Source organism: Galeopterus variegatus, unplaced genomic scaffold, assembly GCF_000696425.1.
Source record: "Galeopterus variegatus unplaced genomic scaffold, G_variegatus-3.0.2 Scaffold11814, whole genome shotgun sequence".
Classification (NCBI taxonomy): Eukaryota; Metazoa; Chordata; class Mammalia; order Dermoptera; family Cynocephalidae; genus Galeopterus; species Galeopterus variegatus.
The window spans coordinates 22,633-43,905 of NW_007737925.1; the positions used below are offsets into that span (position 1 = coordinate 22,633).

Here is a 21,273-nt window from a genome sequence, read left to right on the forward strand (position 1 = left end):
GCATCTTTGCCCAGAGGCCGGACTACGCCCGCGCAAGCGCTTCTGACTTCCTGACTGCCCCAGACTGTGCCTACCTGGGAACTCCATTTCCCAGACGCCTTCGCGGTAAGCCATCCCTCTTAACTCAGACCAGGGGGAGGGGATTCATACCCCACCCCCGCAGCCATCTGCCCTCTTTGGGACGTTTTTGATTCGGGCCCGGCCCTGACTCTTGTTTCTACTCCATTTCCCAGAGTGCTCAGCGCAATCTTTAAGGACGAAGAAGCAAGCGGATGTGGAAAGACAAACCGGAGCACAGCCCTCTGGGAAATAGAGTCCCGGCTCTGGCGCGGAGGATTCTGGGTGGGGCAGTCTGAGGAGAGGCACTCGGCACCGGAAGTTGCTGTGAAGAAGCGCGGCTGTGAAGAAGCGCGGGTGTGAAGAGTTGAGTCTCCTGCTCCCTCGGGGCTGGGGTCGCCGTTAACCCAGCGGACGGCAGTCTCGAGGTACGGAGATGGCGGGGTGGGTCCGTGGAGAGCCCTGGAGCCTTGGGGACTCGGTCCTTCCTGAGGGTTGACTGAATTCTAATGTGGCGACTTCGGCAAATGGCGCGTCGCCTTGAGCGGTGGGTGTCTTGGTAGAGGCTTGAACCCTTGTTTTGTTGGCCAGGCTCTTTTACTAAAGTGGCTTCCAGTATTCACCGGCAGTCCTGAGAGGAGTGATTCTGTTTTCATTTTTTCTGAGGAAACAGGCCGAAGGTGGGAGGTAGGTTGCCTGAAGTCGGCAGATCTGGAAATGGAAGCTTTTAACATTTATTTGAGAGCTTTTTGTGCGCCAGGCACCGTGCTGTACTCGCATTTTCTCTTCTAACCTCTACAGCAGCCCTGAGACATATGTGCGGGTTCTCGGGCTTCTCAGATGCCCTTGGCACTGGGATAATCTCAGGAATCAAGATTTTTTTAGATTTTCGAAAGTTGGTAGGGTGCGTGTTATATAATTAAGCAACACCCCAGCGGAATCTGGGGCAATTCTTGGGCATCAAATGTTTCTGCAGGGAAGGGTGTGAATTTTCACATTGATAGGAATAAAGACTATACTTCCTATGGCAATTCAGGTTAAATTTTGTTGTCAAGTTTATGCGTGAAGTTCTGCTTTTCAGAGCCTTTTGGTTTGGGGAATCGTAGATAAGGAACTGTGGATTTGTTGTATTCACTCCATTTTGTATGCATGGAAACTGAGGCTCAGAGAAGGGAAATGATCTGGCTATGGTGCCACACTAAGAACTCACAAGACTCCGGCCTAGGATTTTTCAGTCCATAGTTGTTTGGCTTAAGCCTGGATGATCTCGAGTTTCACCTCAGGGCCCCGATTTTTTCCCTCCTGAGGCAGAGAGTATATGAGATGTGGACAGAATGTGATTTGGAGACTGTAGACAGAAGTCTCAAAACTCAGATGTCAGTGAGGGCTGCAGATACAGTAAATGAGAGAACCTGCCCTGGTGAGGGTTGTGGGCCTAGGGGGGCACTTGCCCCATCTAAAGGGGTCGGGGGAGGTTTAAATGGTCTCCAATGAACTAGCTTTGTGGAAATGCAGACCCAGGGTTGCCAAATCCTAGGATTTTTCAGAAGTGGGATATTTAATTTTTAGGTGGGATTTCCAATTTTCAACTTTGGGACTACTTAAAGAATTTTCTTTCGTAACATTTCATCTGCCAACATTGTGTGGGTCAAATAAAATATCTGTTGACCGAATTATACTTACCAGTTGAGGCTTAACCGCTGTATGTGAGGAAACTCATTGTTAAGTAAATGTTATCTATTATAGGTTTACCACGTTCTCTTATCTGCAGTCACACAATCTAGAAAGCTCTGAAAATCAAATATATTTTTCACGAATTTGGTATCCATACCTGAGCTGAACTGCTGTGGGGTATTTATAACCTCTAATTATCCTACTTAGATACATTAAAGTGTTGGATTACGAAATGCTGCCTGCCCACAGCACACTGGGATTTTGTTTTTTATATATATTTTTTCTTCACAGTGGGATTTTAACGAAATATGCTACATTCATATTTTAACGAAATAGGCCCTCCATATCTGAGGGTTCTGCTTTGAAAATATTCAAAAAAAAAAAAATAATAATACAACAGTAAAAAGTAAGACAAAAAAACTGTAGTGTAACAACCTTTACATAGCATTTACGTTGTATTAGGTATTAAAAGTAATCTAGAGATGATTTAATGAGTACAGAAGGATGTGCATAGGTTATATAAAAACTATGCCATTTTATATGAGAGACTTGAGCATTCGTGGATTTTGCTGCGGGGTAGGGTGTCCTGGAACCAATCCCCTGCAGATAACAGGGAAGAATTTGTGGACCTGTGTCATTGTTAAGTCATACTGCTGCTTTGCCATGGAGAGTGGCTTTCAGCACTACATAGATGCATGCTACTTGGAAAATATACAGTGAATACAAATGTGTAAAATACCCAGTGATACAATGTTTTGCATATTATGGGTCAGGAAAATAACTCAGTGGGCAGTGACCATAATTTGTTCTTAATGAAGTAGAATACAAGAGACTAGAAAAAAAAAAAAAAAACACCTTGGTAATCCTACATTGTAAATATTGCTTCATGAAGCTTTTGCTTAGTTACACATGTGTGAGTAGTCGTGATATATATTGTCTTTGTTACTGTGGGCAAAAGAAAAAAAAAAGTTGGGGAAATATTGCTGTTGTAGAAATAGCAACAGTTTTGAAGGTCGACTCAACTGGACTCAAATCCTGGAGATGATAAACAGAAATCCCAGGTGCATTGTCCCATTGGTAGAAAGACACATTTATTCTGTCAAAAAATATCTTAAAAGCACCTATTGTACACCAGGCACTGTGCTGGTGCTAAGACACAGCAGTGAGCAAGAAGGAAGGCCCCACTGGTAAGGTAGTCCTTCATCACCAAATCTCCCAAGCCTGTATTTACTGACTGCATTAAGTGCTAACAATGGTTACGAAGTTGCTTTGAAGGTTCTGAAGCACAATGGAAATGTGGGGCTGGGGTGGTTTCAGTAAATATATTGTCCTTATGATTCCTACAGGGAGACTCCTACTTCTGGACATTTCAGGGGCTCAGCCAGCAAAGCAAGTCAACCATAGTCGGAAAGGAGACTTTCTTACACCTCCCTTGTCCTTCCCACAGCCCTTTCAGCCAGGAACATGGAGGGGAAGGAGGAGGAGCTTAAAAGAGGACAGTAGGCCCCACTTGGCTATGACTGAGGTGAGTTGAAGGTCCCTCCATCTTCACCAATCATCCCCAAAGGAAAGCTGGTCTTCCTTTTTTTTTTTTTTTTTTTTTATTGAAACATAATTGATTGTACATATCTGTGGGGTACAGCATTTAATATCAATACCTGTGTGCAATATGTGATGCTCAAATCAGGATAATTAGTATATTCAACATTACACAATGTAATCATTCTTTTGTGGCCCTTTAATAATTTCTTGCTAACCCCTGCTCCTCCTCCCTCTTTTTCACCTCTGGTGGCCTCAGTTCTGTTCTCTCCTTTTGAAAGTTCAATGAATTATTGTGATGTTGTTAGTTTCTTTTTTTTCTTTCTTCTTTCCTTTCAATATTTGTCTATTTAGCTCCCATTAATGAGTGAGGACGTGAATTATTTCTCTTTCTGTGCCTGGCTTATTTCACTTAACATAATTTTCTCTAAGTTCATCCATGTTGCTGCGAATGGCAGAATTTCATTCTTTTTTTTATGGCAGAATAGTATTGATATTGATTACCTTTTCCCATTTCATTGTGTCATCTGAGTCTTCTTGTATCTCATTGAGTTTCCTTAAGATTGCTGCTCAGAATTCTTTTTCAGTCATTTCAAGGGCTTCCTGCTCTATGGGGTCTGGTACTTGAGAATTATTGTAGTCCTTTGGTGGTTCATATTTTCTTTTTTGCATTTCTAATATTTCTATGTTGATGTCTGGTCATCTGGTAGAGCAGTTGCTGCTTCTTTTACTCTGGCATGGGCTTTGGAGGAGAGAGACTTTCTTCTATAGATTTGCTGACCATTGAGTAGGGTGTTTTAGTATTGTTTCCAGGTAGTTGCATAGTGTAGTCTCTATGTGAATACTTTGGCCATATTCAGTGTCAAGGGTTGTGTGTTAGTGCTTCCATGGCCTAGGCTCTGGAGCACTTAGTGATTTCTTGCCAAGATTAGTGACATGGTGTTGGGTTGTCAAGGATGTGGGCAAGTTCTTGAGTTCTTGGGAGAAGCGTCTGGGTGCCTGTTGCTCTTTGGCTTGGTGAGTGACCCTGGGTGGGCTTGTTGGCACCCCAGCTAATATCTCATGACCCTGATGGGTGAACTGAGGTATACTGAAACTCCTCAGTTTGAATGGGCAACTCTGTATGGGGTTTCTCTTTCCTCTTTTCTACAGGCATAGGTTCTTCCTGGGTCCTTGCTCCCCCCAGTTAGGAGATGGGTTGGTGGTGGTTGGAAATTTTCTTCCTCATTCTATTTGGCTATCCTCAGTTTCTGCACTTTCCAGGAGTTCTGCATGTGTCTCTCCCCAGATCCAGGCAGTCTTGTGGGATGCACACGTACCTCCCACCCCCAGATGTGCTACTGCGGCAGGTGGGAGTGGGGGTGGTGGCGGCATAATTTCCCCTGTGGTTTGGGTCACTGGGTCACAGGTATCACTCGCTCACCTCTTTCCCCAGTCTCTGCTGGTGACCCTCCTTGTGTCAATGCAGTTGAGTCATTGGTGGGCCACCTGCACAGCGGTGGTGGCTGATGTGGCAGTAGGCTGCTCTTGTAGCGGTGGTGTCTGTGGCAATGGTGGGCCACCCTCATGACAGTGCCTGTGCTACTACTGTCTGTTGGTGGGGGCTGCCCTTGGCCTCTGAAGGTCCCCACACTTATGCAGCAGCTGTTGGCAGGGGCTGCCCTCAGCCTTTGTTCTAAGCTTGCTATCCCATGTGGCTTCCAAGCTATTTTTGAAAAGTAAAGGTCACTTGGGAGTGACCGTGCTGTTGTTGTCATGCTCAGTATCTTTCAGGAATCTCTATTCCTTACAGGATAAAATCCAAGTTTCACAGTCTGTTCCTGAATGATATGGGTTCTTCCCACCTCTCTGGAATCTTTTGCCATTTCCTCAGACAACCAATTCTCCCTTTTGGCCTGGTGGTAAAATGTTACATTGTACTTTCTCTCTTCCGGGCTTTTGTTCAGCTGTGCCCTCTGCTAGAATACCCTGCCCCCCTTTTCTGTCTTGTAATGTCTTATACAGCCTCAAGACCCAGCTCAGTCCCCCAGACTTCCCTAGGCAGAGTCAGCTTTTCCCCTCTCTGGCCTCCCATAGCACCCCCTGCTGCCTCCACTGTATCACAAACCCTCCTAGTTATGGTTTTCCCTGCTTACGTCTGTCAGCCCTACCAGACTAGGTGCTCCTTGGGAAGAATAGCTAATTGTGATTCATCTCTGGGTTCCCAAGGCCCAGCACAGGCTCAGCACACAGGAAGCCTCATGAGGTGTTTATTGAATGAATGAATGCATGAAAACATTTCTCTACCTGGTAAATATCTGCTCATTCTTAATGATCCAACTTGAATGTCCTCCCCTCCAGGAAGCTTTTCCTGACCCAGGGGCAATGTCCTCCCTTCTCTGGCTTACACAGCCTCTGATGCCTCCCTCTGTCACAGCCCTACCTCCTCATGCTCACGATTGGCCTCCTTGATGTCTCTCCATCAAACTGTGAGCTCTTTGAGGTCAGGGACTAGGTCTGACACATGTCTGTGTCCCCAGCACCCACAATGTGGTTTGGTGCACACGGGAAATGATTGTTGAATGCATGCTCTGACTTTGTCACTCTCCTGTATAAAACCCTTCCATGGCTCCCCAGTACTCCAGGGATCAAGTCCATGCTCCTGTCTTCCCACCCCCTCCACCACTGTGACCAGGGGCTCTGTCCAGCATAGTCTGGTAGTCTGAGGAAAGGAAGCCCCTCAAGGCCCTCTGTGGTCTGACTTCTGCCAAGGAAACCTCTTTGTCTCATCCTTCCTGACAGAGTATAGACAATAACAATTTCAACTATAAGTAACAAACCCTGCTCAAACTGGCTTAAACAGTCAGGAGACTATATAGATCACATAACCAAAAGTCCAGAGTTGGGGCTGGTTTGATCTGCCAGTGTGATCAGGACTCTATCATCTCTATCTCTCAGCCCCACTTAGTTTTATTTATTTATTTATTTTTTATTTTAAGAAAATGTAATTTTATTAATATTATTTTTTTTACATTCTACGATGTTGTTGCAGAGCAGTTGGGAGGGAGGGGAAGGGGAAAGGGGAAAGAAAAGGGATGGAGGAAGGAGGAGGGGTGGGATTCAGGTCTGTGGCATCCCCCTCATTCCCACAGGGGAGACCAGGGGGCTTCCAGCAGTGGTTTGGTCATTGCCGGGCTCGGTGCAGATGTCAGGGGGGTGTGGCAAAAGCCCTTGCCCCCACAACCCCATCTTGAGAGGCTGGGGCGCTTCCCGCAGCGGCTCAGCTGGTTGCGTGTGTCAGGGGCGTGGCTAAGGCCCTTGTCCCCCACTGTCCCTTACCCTTGGGACTGGTTGCGGGTGTTGAGGGGCATTGCTGAAGCCCCTGGCCCTCCCCCATTTCTGGCTTGGTAGCCCAGGGGACTTTCAGTCCTTATAGGTGTTATAGGTTTTCTTTAATGAAATGAGACCTTTACTAGTAAATATCAAACTTTGTCTCTGGTTGTGGGTACTTTGATTTTTCTTTCAGTTCTGTGTTGGATTATTTGCTGTTCCCACCATTTAAACTCTGCACTGGAACTAATTTGTTGTCCTTTGCTTACTTCTAAAATTGGGGAACTTCCTGTGGGGACCAGTACTTGAGCTGTGTGGTTTAGCTAAATTGCTGCTTTGCTGCTGATTCCTTAGGGAAGGCTTTCTGTGCAGCTCAGGTTTTAATGGCTGACTTTATAGGCACTTCTGGGTCTAGTGAAATCCAGCGTAGCTGGGTTGTGTAGAAACTTGGTTTGGGCCCGAGTCTTTTCATCGAACTGCACCCCATGCAATTCTGTATTCCTGACCAGTCTTCTCTGAGTGGTCTGACGCTGATTGGGGTGCAGATCAGCTGTCCTTTCCGTGTCCCAGTGTTCCTCCGGTGGTCCCATCTCCCCCACCGCCCATGCTGCAAACACTTCCCATGGGATGGGCTGTGTGCAGGTCCCTTGTGATGACTCACTGGCCTCTGAGTGGCTCCTTTTTTTCAGTTGTTGTGACTCTGACTCCTTGCTCCTATGTGGGTTCATGGGAACCCTATCAGTGGTCTTGTTGGCCTGGGGGCCACCAAGGCCCTCTTCTTCTGTGCTGCATCCAAGCAACTTCATCCGAAGGGCACAGCTGCAGCTTTTGCCAGCTACAGCTCCATGCATTCAGCAGCTCCAGCCTGGAAGTGACTGGGGCTCAAAATGGTCCGAGTGGTTTTTTCTTTCTCTTGTCATGGTTTCTCCCACCTTCATGCACTCTGTAGGTCTCTCCTCCTCTTTCTCTGAGCTCTAGTGGCCCTAGCTTGGCTGTCATTGCTTTTTTATAGTTGTAAGTTGGTTGATTTGTGGGAGAGAGTGATGCTGGGGACTGTCTCTTCTGCCATCTTGACTGGAAGTCCCCACTTAGTTTTGGCTCCATTTTTGATGAGCTTCTTCCCTTGTCCTAAAACAGCTGCCAAGACTGTGTGTTTCATTGCCTCATTTTTCAAATATTTATTATGTGCCTACTGTGTGCGGCTTTGTTCTGGGTGCTGGATCTACTCTAGAGAACCAATGGATGTGGTCCCTGCCCTCATGAAACTCACACATTATTGGGGGGTAACACTATTAATTTGCTAGGGCTGCTATAACAAAGTGCCACAAACTGAGTGGCTTGTAGAAAAGAAAGTGATTGTCTCACAGTTCTGGTGGCCAGAAGTCTGAGATCAGGGTTCTTTCTGAGGGCTGTGAGGGAGAATCTGTTCTGTGCCTCTCCCCTAGTTTCTGGTGACTTGCTGGCGATCTTTGGCATTCCTTGGCTTGTAGAAGCATCACTCTGATCTCTGCCTTTGCCTTCACACAGTGTTCTCCCTGTATCTTTACATTGTCTTCCCCCAGCATATGTCAGTCTCTTTGTCTTAGTTTCCCCTTTTCATCAGGACATCAGTCATATTGGAATAGGGCACACTCTAATGACCTCCTCTTAACTTGATTCCCTCTGTAAAGAACCTGTTTCCAAGTAAGGGCACATTCTGAGGTATCGAGGCTTAGGACTTTGTCATATCTCTTTGGAGGGTTACAGTTCAACCAATAGAAGACAATAAAATACAAGGGGTCTTCAAAAAGTTCATAGGCACATTTGTATTATCTTTTAATTCTATTTTTCCATGATCTTTTTGAAGACCCTCATACGTAAGTTAATCACATAGAGTGCAGGCAGAATTAAGAACTATGGAGAAAATAAAGCAGGGAAGGGGATAGGGAGGGTTAGGGTTGGTTTACTATTTTATACAGAGGGGTTGGAGAAGGCCTCATGGAGAAGAGGTGTTTAAGCAGAGAACTGAGGGAGAGGATGTGGGGCTCTGAGGTGGGAGAAGGGCAGGTATGTTTGGGGAATAGCAAGGAAGATAGTGTGGCTGGAGCAGAGTGGATGAATGGGAGAGGAGGTGAGGTCTGAGGGATAGTTGGGGCCAGATCCTTAGGGACTTGTAGACCGCTGTATGGACTCTGTCTTTAAATCTGAGTGAGATGGGGCCATGGAAGGTTCAGAGCAAAGGAGGGACAGATCCTGCTGTAGATAGAAACAGGATCCACCCCCCAGCTTGTCTGCCCAGCTCCTGCTTAACATCACTGAGTGGATGTCTGTGTTCGTGTCTTATTGCTACTATAGCAAATTACCACAGACTTGGTGACCTGAAAACAACGGATTTATTCTCTCATAGTTCTTGCAGTCTGAAGCCCAAAATGAGTCTTATCGGGCTAAAACCAAGGTGTGAGCAGGCCTGGTTCCTTCTGGAGGCTTAAGGGTTAAGAGAATCTGTTTCTTTCCTCTCTCAGCTTCTGGAGGCCACCTTCATTCATTGGCTCCTGGCCACATCACTCCCATCTCTGCTTCTGTCATTACATTGCCTTCTCCCTCCTGTGACTCCTTGTCTCCCTCTCAGAAGGACTGTTGTAGTGACATATGGGACCATCCTAGACAATCCAGGATAGTCTCCCCATCTCAAGATTTTTAACTTAATCACACCTACAATGTCTCTTTTGCCATACAAAGGTACTTCAAAAAGTTCATGGAAAAATAGAATTAAAAGATAATACAAACATTTCCATGAATTTTTTGAAGACCCTGCATATAAGGTCACATTCATGGGTTCTAGGGATTAGGACATGGATATCTTTGTGGGGGTGGGGTGGGGGCATTTCTCAACCCACCGCAGTGTCTAAAGGATATCTCAAACTTTGCCATGTCCTAAGCAAACTAAGACTCTGCCTTGAAAGCTGCTTTTCCCACATATCAGTAAGTGGCAACTCTGTCCTTCCAGTTGCTCAGGCTAAAAACCTAGAGACGTCTTGGGCTCCTGTATATCTTTCACACCCTACATTTTATCTGTCAGAAATCTCATCACTACCATGCTCAAAATATCTAGAATCTCACCACTTCTCACCCCTTCCATTCCTGCCATCATCTTTCGCCCAGATTATTGAACTGGTCTTTTTCCTTGACTCCCTGCTGTCCTCCCCACCTTCTGTCTTTTTCCACACAACAGCCAGAGGAGGATCCTGTTTAAGTAAATGCTTAATTTTAAAAAAATCTTTTTGTTGTCAAATAAAGCACAGATGGTCTATGCAGAAACCCGCACACTTCCAATGCATGACTTAATGAAGGCGATCACCACCTTGGTCAAGAATGAGAATTTCTGGGCCGGCCCAGTGGCGCACTGGAGAGTGCGCCGCTTGGGAGTGCGGCGGCGCTCCCGCCGAGGGTTCGGATCCCATATACAGACCGGTTCTGCTCACTGGCTGAGCGCAGTGCAGGCGCAACACCGAGGGTTGCGATCCCATTGCCGGTCCCTGGTACGGGCGTGACACCGAGGGTTGTGATCCCGTTACCGGTCAGTAAAAAAGACAAAAAGGAAAAAAAAAAAAAAAGAATGAGAATTTCTTTTGCCACCCACCCTGGAAGTCCTTCATGGGCCCCATCACAAACCCTCTCCCATCCCCCAGAAGTAACCTGACTTTTATAGTTATCACTTTCTTGTGGGTTTGTTAAAATAATAGTTTTATTACCCAAATGCATGTCCCTATTGCCCCCTGTTTTGTTTTATTTTTAATGTCTTTTATGTCTCTTATCTTTAGGTTTCTCTTCCTTCTCTTTCTGTTCTTAACAGTTTGTCTTTTGAACAGGGGCAGTTTGACCTGTAGAATTTCTCTCAGTCTGTTTGCTGATTCAGTGCTCGTGGTGCAGTTCAGTTTGTTCGCAGTTGGCAGCTGGATCCAGATGCTTGATCTGTCTCCGGTTCAATCCTTTTGGCTGGACTTGAGGAGGCCCAGAGTGTCTGGTTCTCACTGTATGTGATCCTGCAGTCAGTGATGCTATATCATCCATTTGTTCTTCAGGAGTTGCAAAATGGTGCTGTTCTAGTTCTGTCATTTCTTTTTATTTATTAGTTGGGATACTTTGATAAAAAGGCATCTCCCCTCATCTGCTATTTGTCTGCCCAGTGGTAGAGTTCATTTAGGACAGGTGGGATAAATGCTTGATTCTTTCCTTTCATTTGCTAATTTTCAATATAGGGAATTGGTTCCCTGCTGTCATTCTTTAACAATGACCAATTCTTTTATACACACACCTGTGTGTGTGTGTGTGCGTGCATGTGTGTATGTGTGTGGGAAGCTGTTCTTAGTTTTGCAAGGCATTTTCATGAATGTCAATGTGACACACCCAGACTAAGTCCCATGAGGACAGGAACTGGCTGCATCCTCCTCTGCTGTACCCTGTGCCTGGCACAGGGACTGGCTCACAGCAGGTGCCTGGTCATCATTGGGCTAATGAATGGTCAACAAATGCCACTTGCTGAGCAGCTTCCCAGTGGGCTGGGTCCATGCTGGTTGCTCTGCAGGCATCAGCTAACTTTATTCTCAGAGCAGCCTTGTGATAGAGAAGAGGAAGCCAAGCCTTAGAGAGGTGGAATAACAGGGAAGGTCCCTCATAATACCTATCAGGGCCAGAATTTGAGCTGGGTCAGTCCGATGAACTCCAAAGCTGAGTCCCTAGCCAGGTGGCCTCCTGGCAGTCATGCCACAGATGGGGGCTTGTGCTCTGCCACCCACTACTGACTGTGTGACTTGGGGCAAGCGACTTTGATTCTCTGGCCCTCAGTCTTGTCTTCTATAAGTAGGGGATAATCCTGCCTCTAAAAGGAGTCACGCAGTTCGGTGACTTAACAGCACACAAAGTGTTGAGTCCATTTCTGGCACACAGTGAGCTCTTGGTCAAGGAAGGGTCTTTGCAGTCAGATGCCTGGAGTGTTGGGACAGGCAGTGTAAGCTGGGGTGGAATTGCCCTTTTGTCGAGCCCTTCCTATTTGTCAGTTACTGTGCAGTCACCTCCCAGAGCATTTCTGTTGCTACTCATGGCAGCCCTGATGAGATGGAGCTCATCGGTCCCATTTCACTAATGGGGCAGGAATCGGACTCAGAAAGGGCATGTGACTTACTTGCCAACAGTCACCCACAGGGGAGGTAGTGGGCCAAGCCTCAAACCCAAATTGAAGAGAGGTGGTTTTAATTCTTACTTAAAATGTACCTCTATATGCACACATGCATGTGTTCCTGTGCATGTGTTGATGGGGGTCTAGAAGGAACACCCCAAACAGGCACAGTTTCACCTAGGTGGAGATGGAGTGGTGGGGGCAGGCTTTCACTTTTTATTGTTAGTCCTTCTCAAGTATTGGAATGTTTGTTCTAAACACCTATTAACTAAGAAGTTTTAAAATGAAGAAAGATGGCATTGCTAAAAGCTGGAAAGCTGGTAATGTGCCTTAGATAGCCATGTGGCCTGAAGTGGACCTGGCACCACCTGTGAGAGGATCTTTCCCACAAAGCTGTGCTGACTCTAATCAGGCCTCTGCTCTACTGACCAGTTTACAGGAAATGCAGGGGCTAGAGAAGCATCCAGATGACACTGAGAGGAAGCAGTTTACCACATCCAGAATGTGGGACCTTAAATGAGGAGCATGGAAGAATAAAAATAGTACAGGGTACAGCTATAGATTAAAACCTTCAGAGCCATACAGCCAAAGCAGGGTAGGGGCCTCCTTAGATTCTGATTCAAGCAAGGTAGCTATAAAAACACACCACTGAGATGTCAGGCAAATCTGTATACAGGCTTTGGATGTGGTCTAGGTATTCAGTGATACTAAGGAGTTACTGTTAATACTGATATTCACAGGTGAAATCAGATGACCCCTGGGTGATGGATCTGTGGCTGTTAATTACATGCATCTCTCTACCTGTATGTATGTTTGAAATTTTCCATAATAAATAAAACTTAAAATCTTGAACAAACAGTAAAAAAACCCCAAAGCAAGAAATAAATGGATTTTAAGATCAAGCAGACCTGGGTTTAAGTTGTCCTACCTGAGTGACTTTGAGTTGACATCTCATCCCCTTTTCCTTACCTGCAAAATATGGGGTGTCCTGTCTCTTACATCTCAAGGTTCTTGTGAGGCTGAGAATGAGATGTTTTTTGCCAAAGGTCTGGCAGATTGAAGGCTGGGGGCCTTGTGAGTGAGCTATTGGGCTCTTCCTGACTGTAGGCCCTGAGTGACCAACAGTGTATTGCATTTCAGGAATTTGTAGCCCTTAAGGACGTGGCCATGGACTTCACTTTGGAGGACTGGGAGCAGCTGGGGCTGGACCAGGGGGACCTATTCTGGGACACAGCACTGGACAACTACCAGAACCTCTTCCTGCTGAGTGAGTGTTGCCCCGTCCTCATGAGTGTCGCCCCGTCCTCGTGACTGCCCTGCTCTGTGATCACCTGTGCTCCCTGTCGCCTGCAGGATGAAATCCTGTCTTCTGAGATCCTCAGAATCAGTGTGACCTAGCCTAACGGTTCTCAGCTGGCTGACTCTGCCTCCCTCGGGGGCATGGGCAATGTCTGGAGACATTTTTTGTTGGGACAAGGGGTGCTACTAGCATCTGGTGGTGGTACCCAGACATGCTGCCACATATCCAACAATGCACAGGTCAGCCCCGAAACTGAGGCTTTTCCAACCCCAAATGTCAGTAGTGCTGAGGCTGAGAAAACCTGATCTGGCCTCTACCTACCTCCCTAGCCCCATCTCCACCACTTTCCTACTTGTAATTATAGCATCATTCCCTCAAGCTGAAACTTGAGGGTCTTTGCAGTCTCTTTCCCCTCTGCCTAGACAGCTCCCAGGTCTTCCCTTTTTTAAGACTAGTTAATGTGCAACTCCATTAGAACTCCATACCTCCCTCTGCTGCTCACCATGTTCGTCACTCCATTTCATTCTAACTACTTATTTTATCATCTAGAATGAGAGCTGTGTGAGCAGGGATTCTTTACTTGTTTTGTTCACTGGTGTGTCCCCCAGTGTTTGGAACAAATAGTATCTGCTGTAGGGGATTGATGAACGGTCACTAAATTAACACATGAATGAGTAGCAGAAGCTGCTTTGTCAGGAGCTGGATTCTATGCTGGGTGAGCTTGTAGAACTCTCTTGTTCAATCTTCCAGTTACCCCACGAGGAAATTGGATTGTCCCTCTTTTGCTGATCATTCTGAAATGAAGTTCAAAGGGGAGAATCACCTATCCAGTTGTATTGGGGGCCCCAGGAGCAGCCCCTGGTTTGGTGGTTCACTAGGAGGACTCACAGGACTCAGCTTATAGTCAGACTCACAGTAATAATTTGTTACAATGAAAAGACACAGAGCACAATCAGCAAAGGGAGAAGGCACATGGGGTGGAGTCCAGGGAAGCCAGGCTTGAGCTTCTAGAATCCTCTCCCAGTGGAGTCACATGGGTCATGCTTAGTTCCCCCAGTAATGAGGTGTGACAACACGAGTAAGATCTTGTCCATCAGGGAAGCTCGTCAGTGCCTCAGTGCCCAGGATTTTTATCAGGGACTGGTCACAAGGCTCCCTCTGCCTGGCATGTACCCAAATTCTCGAGACTCCCAGAAGGAAAGCAGGTGTTAGTGCAAACCATATTAGCACAAACAGTGTAGGCCCGGTGGACCCCTCTTATCAGCTCTGGGGATTCTGGGAATCCTCTGGAAATCCAACCTTGACAGCAGGCTTTTCCCAATAGAGCAGCAAGGCCTGCTGTGTTCACCTCTTCTGCATATCATATTACATAGAAAGTGAATGGCAGGCCCGGGTTCCAGCTCATGTCTGTGCAGCTCCCCATCAGTGTCACCTCATCCTTGACTCATTTCCTCTTCTCTAGTTCCTCAATTCTTTTTTTCTAAGTAACAGACTAATACTCTAATAGATGAAAAAAATAAAACTCTCATCTGATGGAATTTCATCACAGTGGGGCAAACTGTCTGCAAACTGCAGCCAAGGTGTGCTACAGAAGCAGCTTATGGGAGGCCTTATCTTAGTGACTTTTCAGTTTTTAAACTACTACCCACAGTAAGAAATGCGTTTATCTCCACTCCCCCTACACACATTTGTATCCATATGTGGGTAGTGTATTCATTTCCTATTGTTGCTATTACAAATACCACAAATGTAGTGGCTTAAAACAACACGTGTTTATTATGTCACAGTTCTGGAAGGCAGAGGTTCACAATGGGTCTGACTGGGCTAAAATCATGTTTGTAGGGCTGCATTCCTCCTGCAGGGTCTGGGGGAGAATCTTTCCTTTCCCATTTTTAGCTTCTAAAGGCTGCCTGCATTGCCTGTCTCATGGCCACTTCATCTTCAAAGCCAGCATTGGCTTTTTCTCCACTGTGGCATGTATCCCCCTGGATCATGACTCTGCTGCCTTCCACGAGTTTGCAGGGGGTTGTGTGGTCCACGGGTAAATGGGGGGTGGCTGAGTAAGTACGTGCCTCTCCACTTGGCAAACTGCTTATCCTGCAAGGTCCATCATAAGTTCTTTGTGCTCCCAGCCCCAGCTGTCACAGCTCTGATCACCCTGGATTGTGACTGTCTGGGTTCCTCTCTCCTTCTGGACTTGGAACCCTACAGGGCAGGCATCCCTGGAGTTGTCCAGTGCAGCATCTGGCCCATAGGAGCTGTGTGTGGGATAAAGCATTGAAAAGTTAGGAGAGCCAGAAGGTTCTCACTGAGCATCTGGATAGCCCTCCATGTCCTGGTTGATGATAGTGCTATTTTCTTCATGTAGACCCTCCAAGACCCAACCTCACCTCCCATCCAGATGGCATGGAAGAGCTGGAGGCCCTGGTGACAGGAAGCCCAGAAGTGACGGACTCTGGTGAGTGGGTGGGGAGGGGTCCACCAGCACCTGGCAGTGGGGGTGGGGAGTGGTCCTTTGTACCTTCCATCCTCAGAACCTCTATCTGGAGGCTGTGGCCAGCCCCCCAGCAGGTCTACACAGATGTCTCAATGCCCAGCTTCTGGGCTTCACTCTGCTACTCGCTGGCTTCTGTCCCCTCATCCTGGAGAGTCAGGGGTAGGGGTATTGGGACATTTAGGCAAACTCTAACTCTGGCATGCCTGCCCTGTCTGTGTCTACCTTAGTCTTCAGCACAGGGCTGTTCTGCTTTCCCCTGTTCCCACCTTTTTTCTTCTAGACTCAGCAAGGGAAAGCCTTTTATTCTGAGTTGGTCTCTCTACCTTCCCTTCCTTGTGGTCCCTGAGCATGTGGACCCCTGCTCTACCTCTTTTATTTCCCTTTGTACTGGTCTATCCCTCCCTCCTGGTCCTGGGGAACAGCAGATGGCCACATCTGGGAGTAACTCAAGGCCTGAATGCTGCCTAAAGCATTTACTCTGCCATCTCCCAGGCCATGATTCTTCCAGGTGAATCAGGTTAGAGGGTGAGGATTCTGGGGATATTACCCCTGATGGAGACATCCCCAGTGGGAGAAAGCAGAGGCAGGTGCTTGCCCAGGCACAGGAGGCTTCTCTCCCTGTTACTTTATTAACATGAGAAAGAGGATCCCTGAACCAGATACCACAGGAGTCTCAGGCTGTACCCCACTCAGTCAATTCTGCAGCTCTAGCTCATTTCTTGGCTCACTACCCATGAGTTCATGAATGTGAGCCCTCTGCATCTTCCTATTCAGTACGCCAGTGTTACATGTGGGTGACTGACCCAGACACAGGCTTGCGCAACCTCTGATTTCTGTTTCTGCCATCTCCATATGTAGGCTCTTCCCAAGCATAACAGTCCTGTTGCATTGTTATTATTAATGTTTCTTTCCTCCTTTAACAGTGCACTTCTCTAGGAAGTAGACTTTAGCTGATTCATCCTTGCATTCCCAGCTCCCAACACCATGCTTGGCACATACGTAAGAGGTGCCTGTTACATGTCTATTGATGCATTCCAGGTCTGGGGACCAGCGTGAGCAAAGGTATGGTGAGGAGAATGAGCCAGATACTCGTGGGAGATAGCAGTGGCTAGGGTGACAGTTCAGGGCAAGACATGGTTTTGGAAGGCTTTAGTTTGCAAGTTTCAATTCCAAGCTATGAGACATGGAGCATTCTCACAGATACTCAGTAGATGGTGAGCAATGAAATTGCAGAAGGAACAGGCTGGAAAAGTGTGATGCTGCTGCAAGATGGAGGAGAGGAGAGAGGGGCAGATTAGAGGCACCCAGCAGAGCCAAGACACTCATTTTAGAAAGGATACCAGAGACTGCATGACTTGATAGTTAAGAGTTGAGGGTCAGATGGGTTTGAGTCCTCACTGTGCTGCTTTCTTGGCTGTAAAAAAAGAGGTGTGCCCACCATACAGAGGGCTATGTGAGTAATTGCAAGTACACCTGAGGTGCTCCTGCCCATGAGCAAACACACCACAAATTAGAAAGATTCTGTCCTGTGAGTGTTTCCTATGGCTGCCTCTGTAGCAGGCCCCCCCCCTCTGACACTAAAGACGCAGATGAGCAATGAAGGGTCCCCATCAGAGAGCTTGTTCACTATTTGGTCAGACCCAGTCATAAACAGTTACAGTAGAGAGTGAGTGGTACAAGTGCTTGGCTGTTCAGAGAATGCTGGGCAGGGCTCTTAAAGCAGGATAGGATGTGGGATTGGCAGGAAAGGCTCTCAGAGGAAGGAGATACTCAAGCTGGATGCAAAATGACATAGAGGAGTTAGCCCAGGAAGGGCAGCCCAGCATGAGGAACCAGTAAATGCACAGAAGAGAAAGTCTGTTAGATTGAGGAAAGTGGAAGAGTTCTGTGGTACCAACACAAAAAGTGCTGGGCTGATATGCCTGCATTTCTCTTTAGACAAGAAGCCATGGAAGGGTTTGATTGCGGGGAGTGATGTAGTCACATTTGTTCATTACAAAGCCCCTCAGTGCTAGTGTGGAAGACTGGAAATAGAGATGGGAGGCCAGCAGGAAGCCTGGGGCCAGATGGGAGTTGATGATAGAAAGCACGGGAATTGAGATATTTCAAAGGAGACCCAACACAAGGTAGTGCCTAAGTCTAGGGAGGGAGGAAAGTGAAGGTTGACTTCTTGGATTCTTGTGTGGAGGACTGGATGTATGGTGCTGGGCTTCTCTGGGATGGGCTTCTCTGGGCTGCTGCTTTCAAGATGTGAGGAGCAAGGTTTTAGTGACAGTGCAGGAAAGAGTGGAGGGGAGGAAGGAGGTGAGTCTGGGAGACTTTTTAGGTAACTTAGTCACGTAGGTATGAGGGTGATGGTAGAAGCTCTCCTTCTCTGATGAACCTCTTGAGGTTTCCCAGCTCCCCTCTTGGCCCTCCTGGGAATGGGCTCTGTTTTCTGTGATGCCAGTTCCAGATGGGTCACCACTTTCGGCCCCTTCTCCTTCATCTCCTTGACAGGCAAGTGGGACTCAGACCCATCATCTGTACTCCTTGTCACCCCACAGCTCCTGTCTTTCTCCACTGAGGAACAGGAGACATTTGCACTTTCTCTGTCTTTCAGGCATGGCTGAGACTAAGAACTCTCCTCAGAAGGAGGGTTTTTTGGAAGAAGGACTCTCCCAGGAGATTATGGAGACACTTTCCAAGGATGGGTTCTGGAACTCCAATTTTGGAGACAACTGTATAGGCGAGAGCTGGTTAGATAGTTTACTAGGAGATCCCAAAAGTCTTCTGAGGTCTGACATTGTCACCAACGAGGAAGGTCCCACAGAATGCAAGAGTCATGAATTCAAGAATGGCCTCAGTCCTGGTAACCTCCTTTCCACAGGAGAAGACTTTGTAATGTGTGATATTCCCAAAAAGAACCTCACACCAGCTAAGTCTAAGAAATGTAGCCTCACACCAGCTAGGTCTAAGGAATTTGGCTACTACTCAGACCAGAGTCAGCAGGATTCTGTCCAGGAAGGGGAGAAACCATATGAGTGCAGTGAATGTGGGAAAAGCTTCAGCCAGAGCAGCCATCTTATCCAGCACCAGATTATCCACACTAGGGAGAAACCCACTGTGCATCAAGAAGAGTATGAGAGAGGTTTCCAGAGTTCTTGTTTTTTTGTGCATCCAGTGACTCACTTGGGCTATAAATCCTATGTGTGTAACAAATGCGGGAAAACTTTTAGTGAGAATACACACCTTCTGTGCCATGAGAAAATTCACACTGGAGGAAAACCTTGTAAGAGTCAAGATGGTGACTGTCCATCCAGTCACAGAGCACAGACTGTTGAGTGTCCAAAAACTCACCCAAGTGATAAGTCCTACAAATGTAACGAATGTGGGAGGACTTTCAGCCAGCCCTTTCATCTTATTCGGCACCAGAAGACCCATACTCGGAAATGCTATGCATGTGCCAAATGCCAGGCGACCTTCAACTTGAGAAAACACCTCATCCAACATCAGAAAACTCATGCTACCAAAACTACCTCTGAGTGTCAGGAGTGTGGGAAGGCCTTTAGGCGGAGCTCGTCACTCATTGAACACCAGGCTGTTCACACGGGAGAGAAGCCTTATAAGTGTAATGAATGTGGGAAACCCTTCAGCCATCCCTCCACCCTAAAGATCCATCAGAGGATTCACAGTGGAGAGAGGCCTTACAAGTGCTCTGAGTGTGGGAAAGCTTTCTGCCGGAACACTCACCTTAATGAACATCAGCGAATTCACACGGGCTACAGACCCCACAAATGTCAGGAATGTGTCAAGAGTTTTAGCCGTCCCTCACACCTGATTCGGCATCAGTCCATTCACACCATCAAAAAGCCCTACCGCTGTGCTGATTGCAAGGAGGCCTTCAGCCATAATGAACACCTTGTGCAACACCAGAAAATCCACACTGTCAAAACCCCCTATGAATGTCAGGAGTGTGGAGAACGCTTCATTTGCAGCTCAACCCTGAATTGCCACGAGAGAATTCACACCAGAGAAAAACAAGGATTTGACATGAGTGGGAAAATCTTGGATCAGAACCCAGAACAGAGAATGCATCCAAGGCTCAATGAAAAGCGCTTTAAATGTAGTAAATGTGAGAAAGCCTTTAGCCACAGCAAGTACCTAACTCAGCACGAGAAGATTCACACCAGGGTAAAGGCCTTTGAGTGTGACAAGTGTGGGAAAGCCTTTGGCCAGAGTATACAGCTCATTCGCCATCAGAGAATCCACTCTGGGGTGAGGCCACGTGCATGTGGTGAGCGTGAGAAAGCCGTCATTCACAGCCCCTCCCTCATTGAACATCAGTTCTCCCTCTCAAGTGAGCAACCCTTTAGATGTAATGAATGTGGAAAGACCTTCAGTCAAAGCACACACCTCTCAGAACATTGGTTAATTCACACCGGAGAGAAACCCTTTAAATGTAACAAGTGTGACAAAGTCTTCACGCAGAGTAACTACCTCATTCAGCATCAGAAAACTCATGCTGACAAGAAGCCCTTTGAGTGTAAAGTATGTGGGAAAATATTCCGTCAGAGCTCATGCCTTTCTAAGCATCAGAGAGTTCACACAGGGGAGAAGCCCTATGAATGCAGTGACTGTGGCAAAGCCTTCAGCCTGGGTGCTCAACTCATCCGACATCAGAGAGTTCACACTGGAGAGAAGCCTTACATTTGTCAGGAATGTGGGAAAGCCTTCAGCCAGAGCTCATGCCTTTCTGTTCACCAGAGGGTTCACACTGGGGAGAAGCCCTACGTGTGTGGCAAATGTGGGAAAGCCTTTGCCCAGAAAGCAAATCTAATGCAACACGATAGAATTCACACTGGGGAGAAGCCTTATGCCTGCAATGTGTGTGGCAGAGCCTTTGGCCTCAGCACCCATCTCAATCAGCACCAGAGAACTCACACCCAGGAGAAACCATATCAGTGTCAACATTGTCAGAGAGCCTTTCAGAGCTGCTCAGGTCTCAGCCGACACCAGCAAGTTCATGCTCAGAAGTAGCAAGCAGCAATACTGTCTGCGGCCACTGGGTGGCAATAGTCCCAAACATCTGAACATGTTCATCTGAGGTTGAAACCATCACGTTGTAAGCTTCTCTTCCCTCAAATAAATAAATCTATTAATAAAGATTGGTTAGAAAGTTTGCACATATGAGTCTCATTAAAACAGTGAAAACACAAAAATTGAGAAGCCATATACTGTTTGAATTTAGAGTTAGACTCGAGCCAGTTTGCCTGAGTTAAATTCCACCTCTGCCATCTGCTACCTAAGTGACTGGGAAAGTCATAAAATCTCTCAGGGCCTCAGTGTCCTCATCTGTAAAACAGGGATGATAATATTTACCTACCTCAGAGGGTTGCTGTGAGGATTAAAGAAAGAAATGTAAAGCACTTAGAACTGGTATTGTGCACATAGTGAGTATTCACTCAGTGTGAGCTACAAATATACTTTTTTATATTAAAAGAAAAGAATTAGTAACCTATCTCTTTATTGCAGTTAATGTGTTTTATTAATATGCACGGCTTTTAAGTTTTCCTTTTTAAAAGTTTTCTCCAGCACCTTGCTCTAAATGTCTAGCCTTTTCCTTCCATCTCTCTGCTCTGTCCTAGTTTTTTAACTAATCCACAGAAAGCCAAGAAGAGCATGTAAACTCAACCTCCCAAAGCTCTCACTGAAAGAGGACTCCCCCTCCCACAAACACATGCCACCTCTTCCTCCATTTAA

The 21,273-nt window shown here is 46.7% G+C and overlaps 1 protein-coding gene across 1 annotated transcript; it reads left to right on the forward strand.

Annotated features, from left to right (window-relative positions):
* The first annotated feature begins 398 nt into the window (after positions 1–398).
* ZNF473 (zinc finger protein 473) lies at positions 399–21,031 on the forward strand. The gene is made up of 5 exons (XM_008594890.1): positions 399–485; positions 3,179–3,256; positions 12,875–13,001; positions 15,403–15,492; positions 18,134–21,031. Exons 2-5 carry the CDS (start codon positions 3,248–3,250, stop codon positions 20,548–20,550), a joined length of 2,643 nt encoding a protein of 880 aa, XP_008593112.1. The 5' UTR covers positions 399–485; positions 3,179–3,247; the 3' UTR covers positions 20,551–21,031.
* Positions 21,032–21,273: the final 242 nt, after the last annotated feature.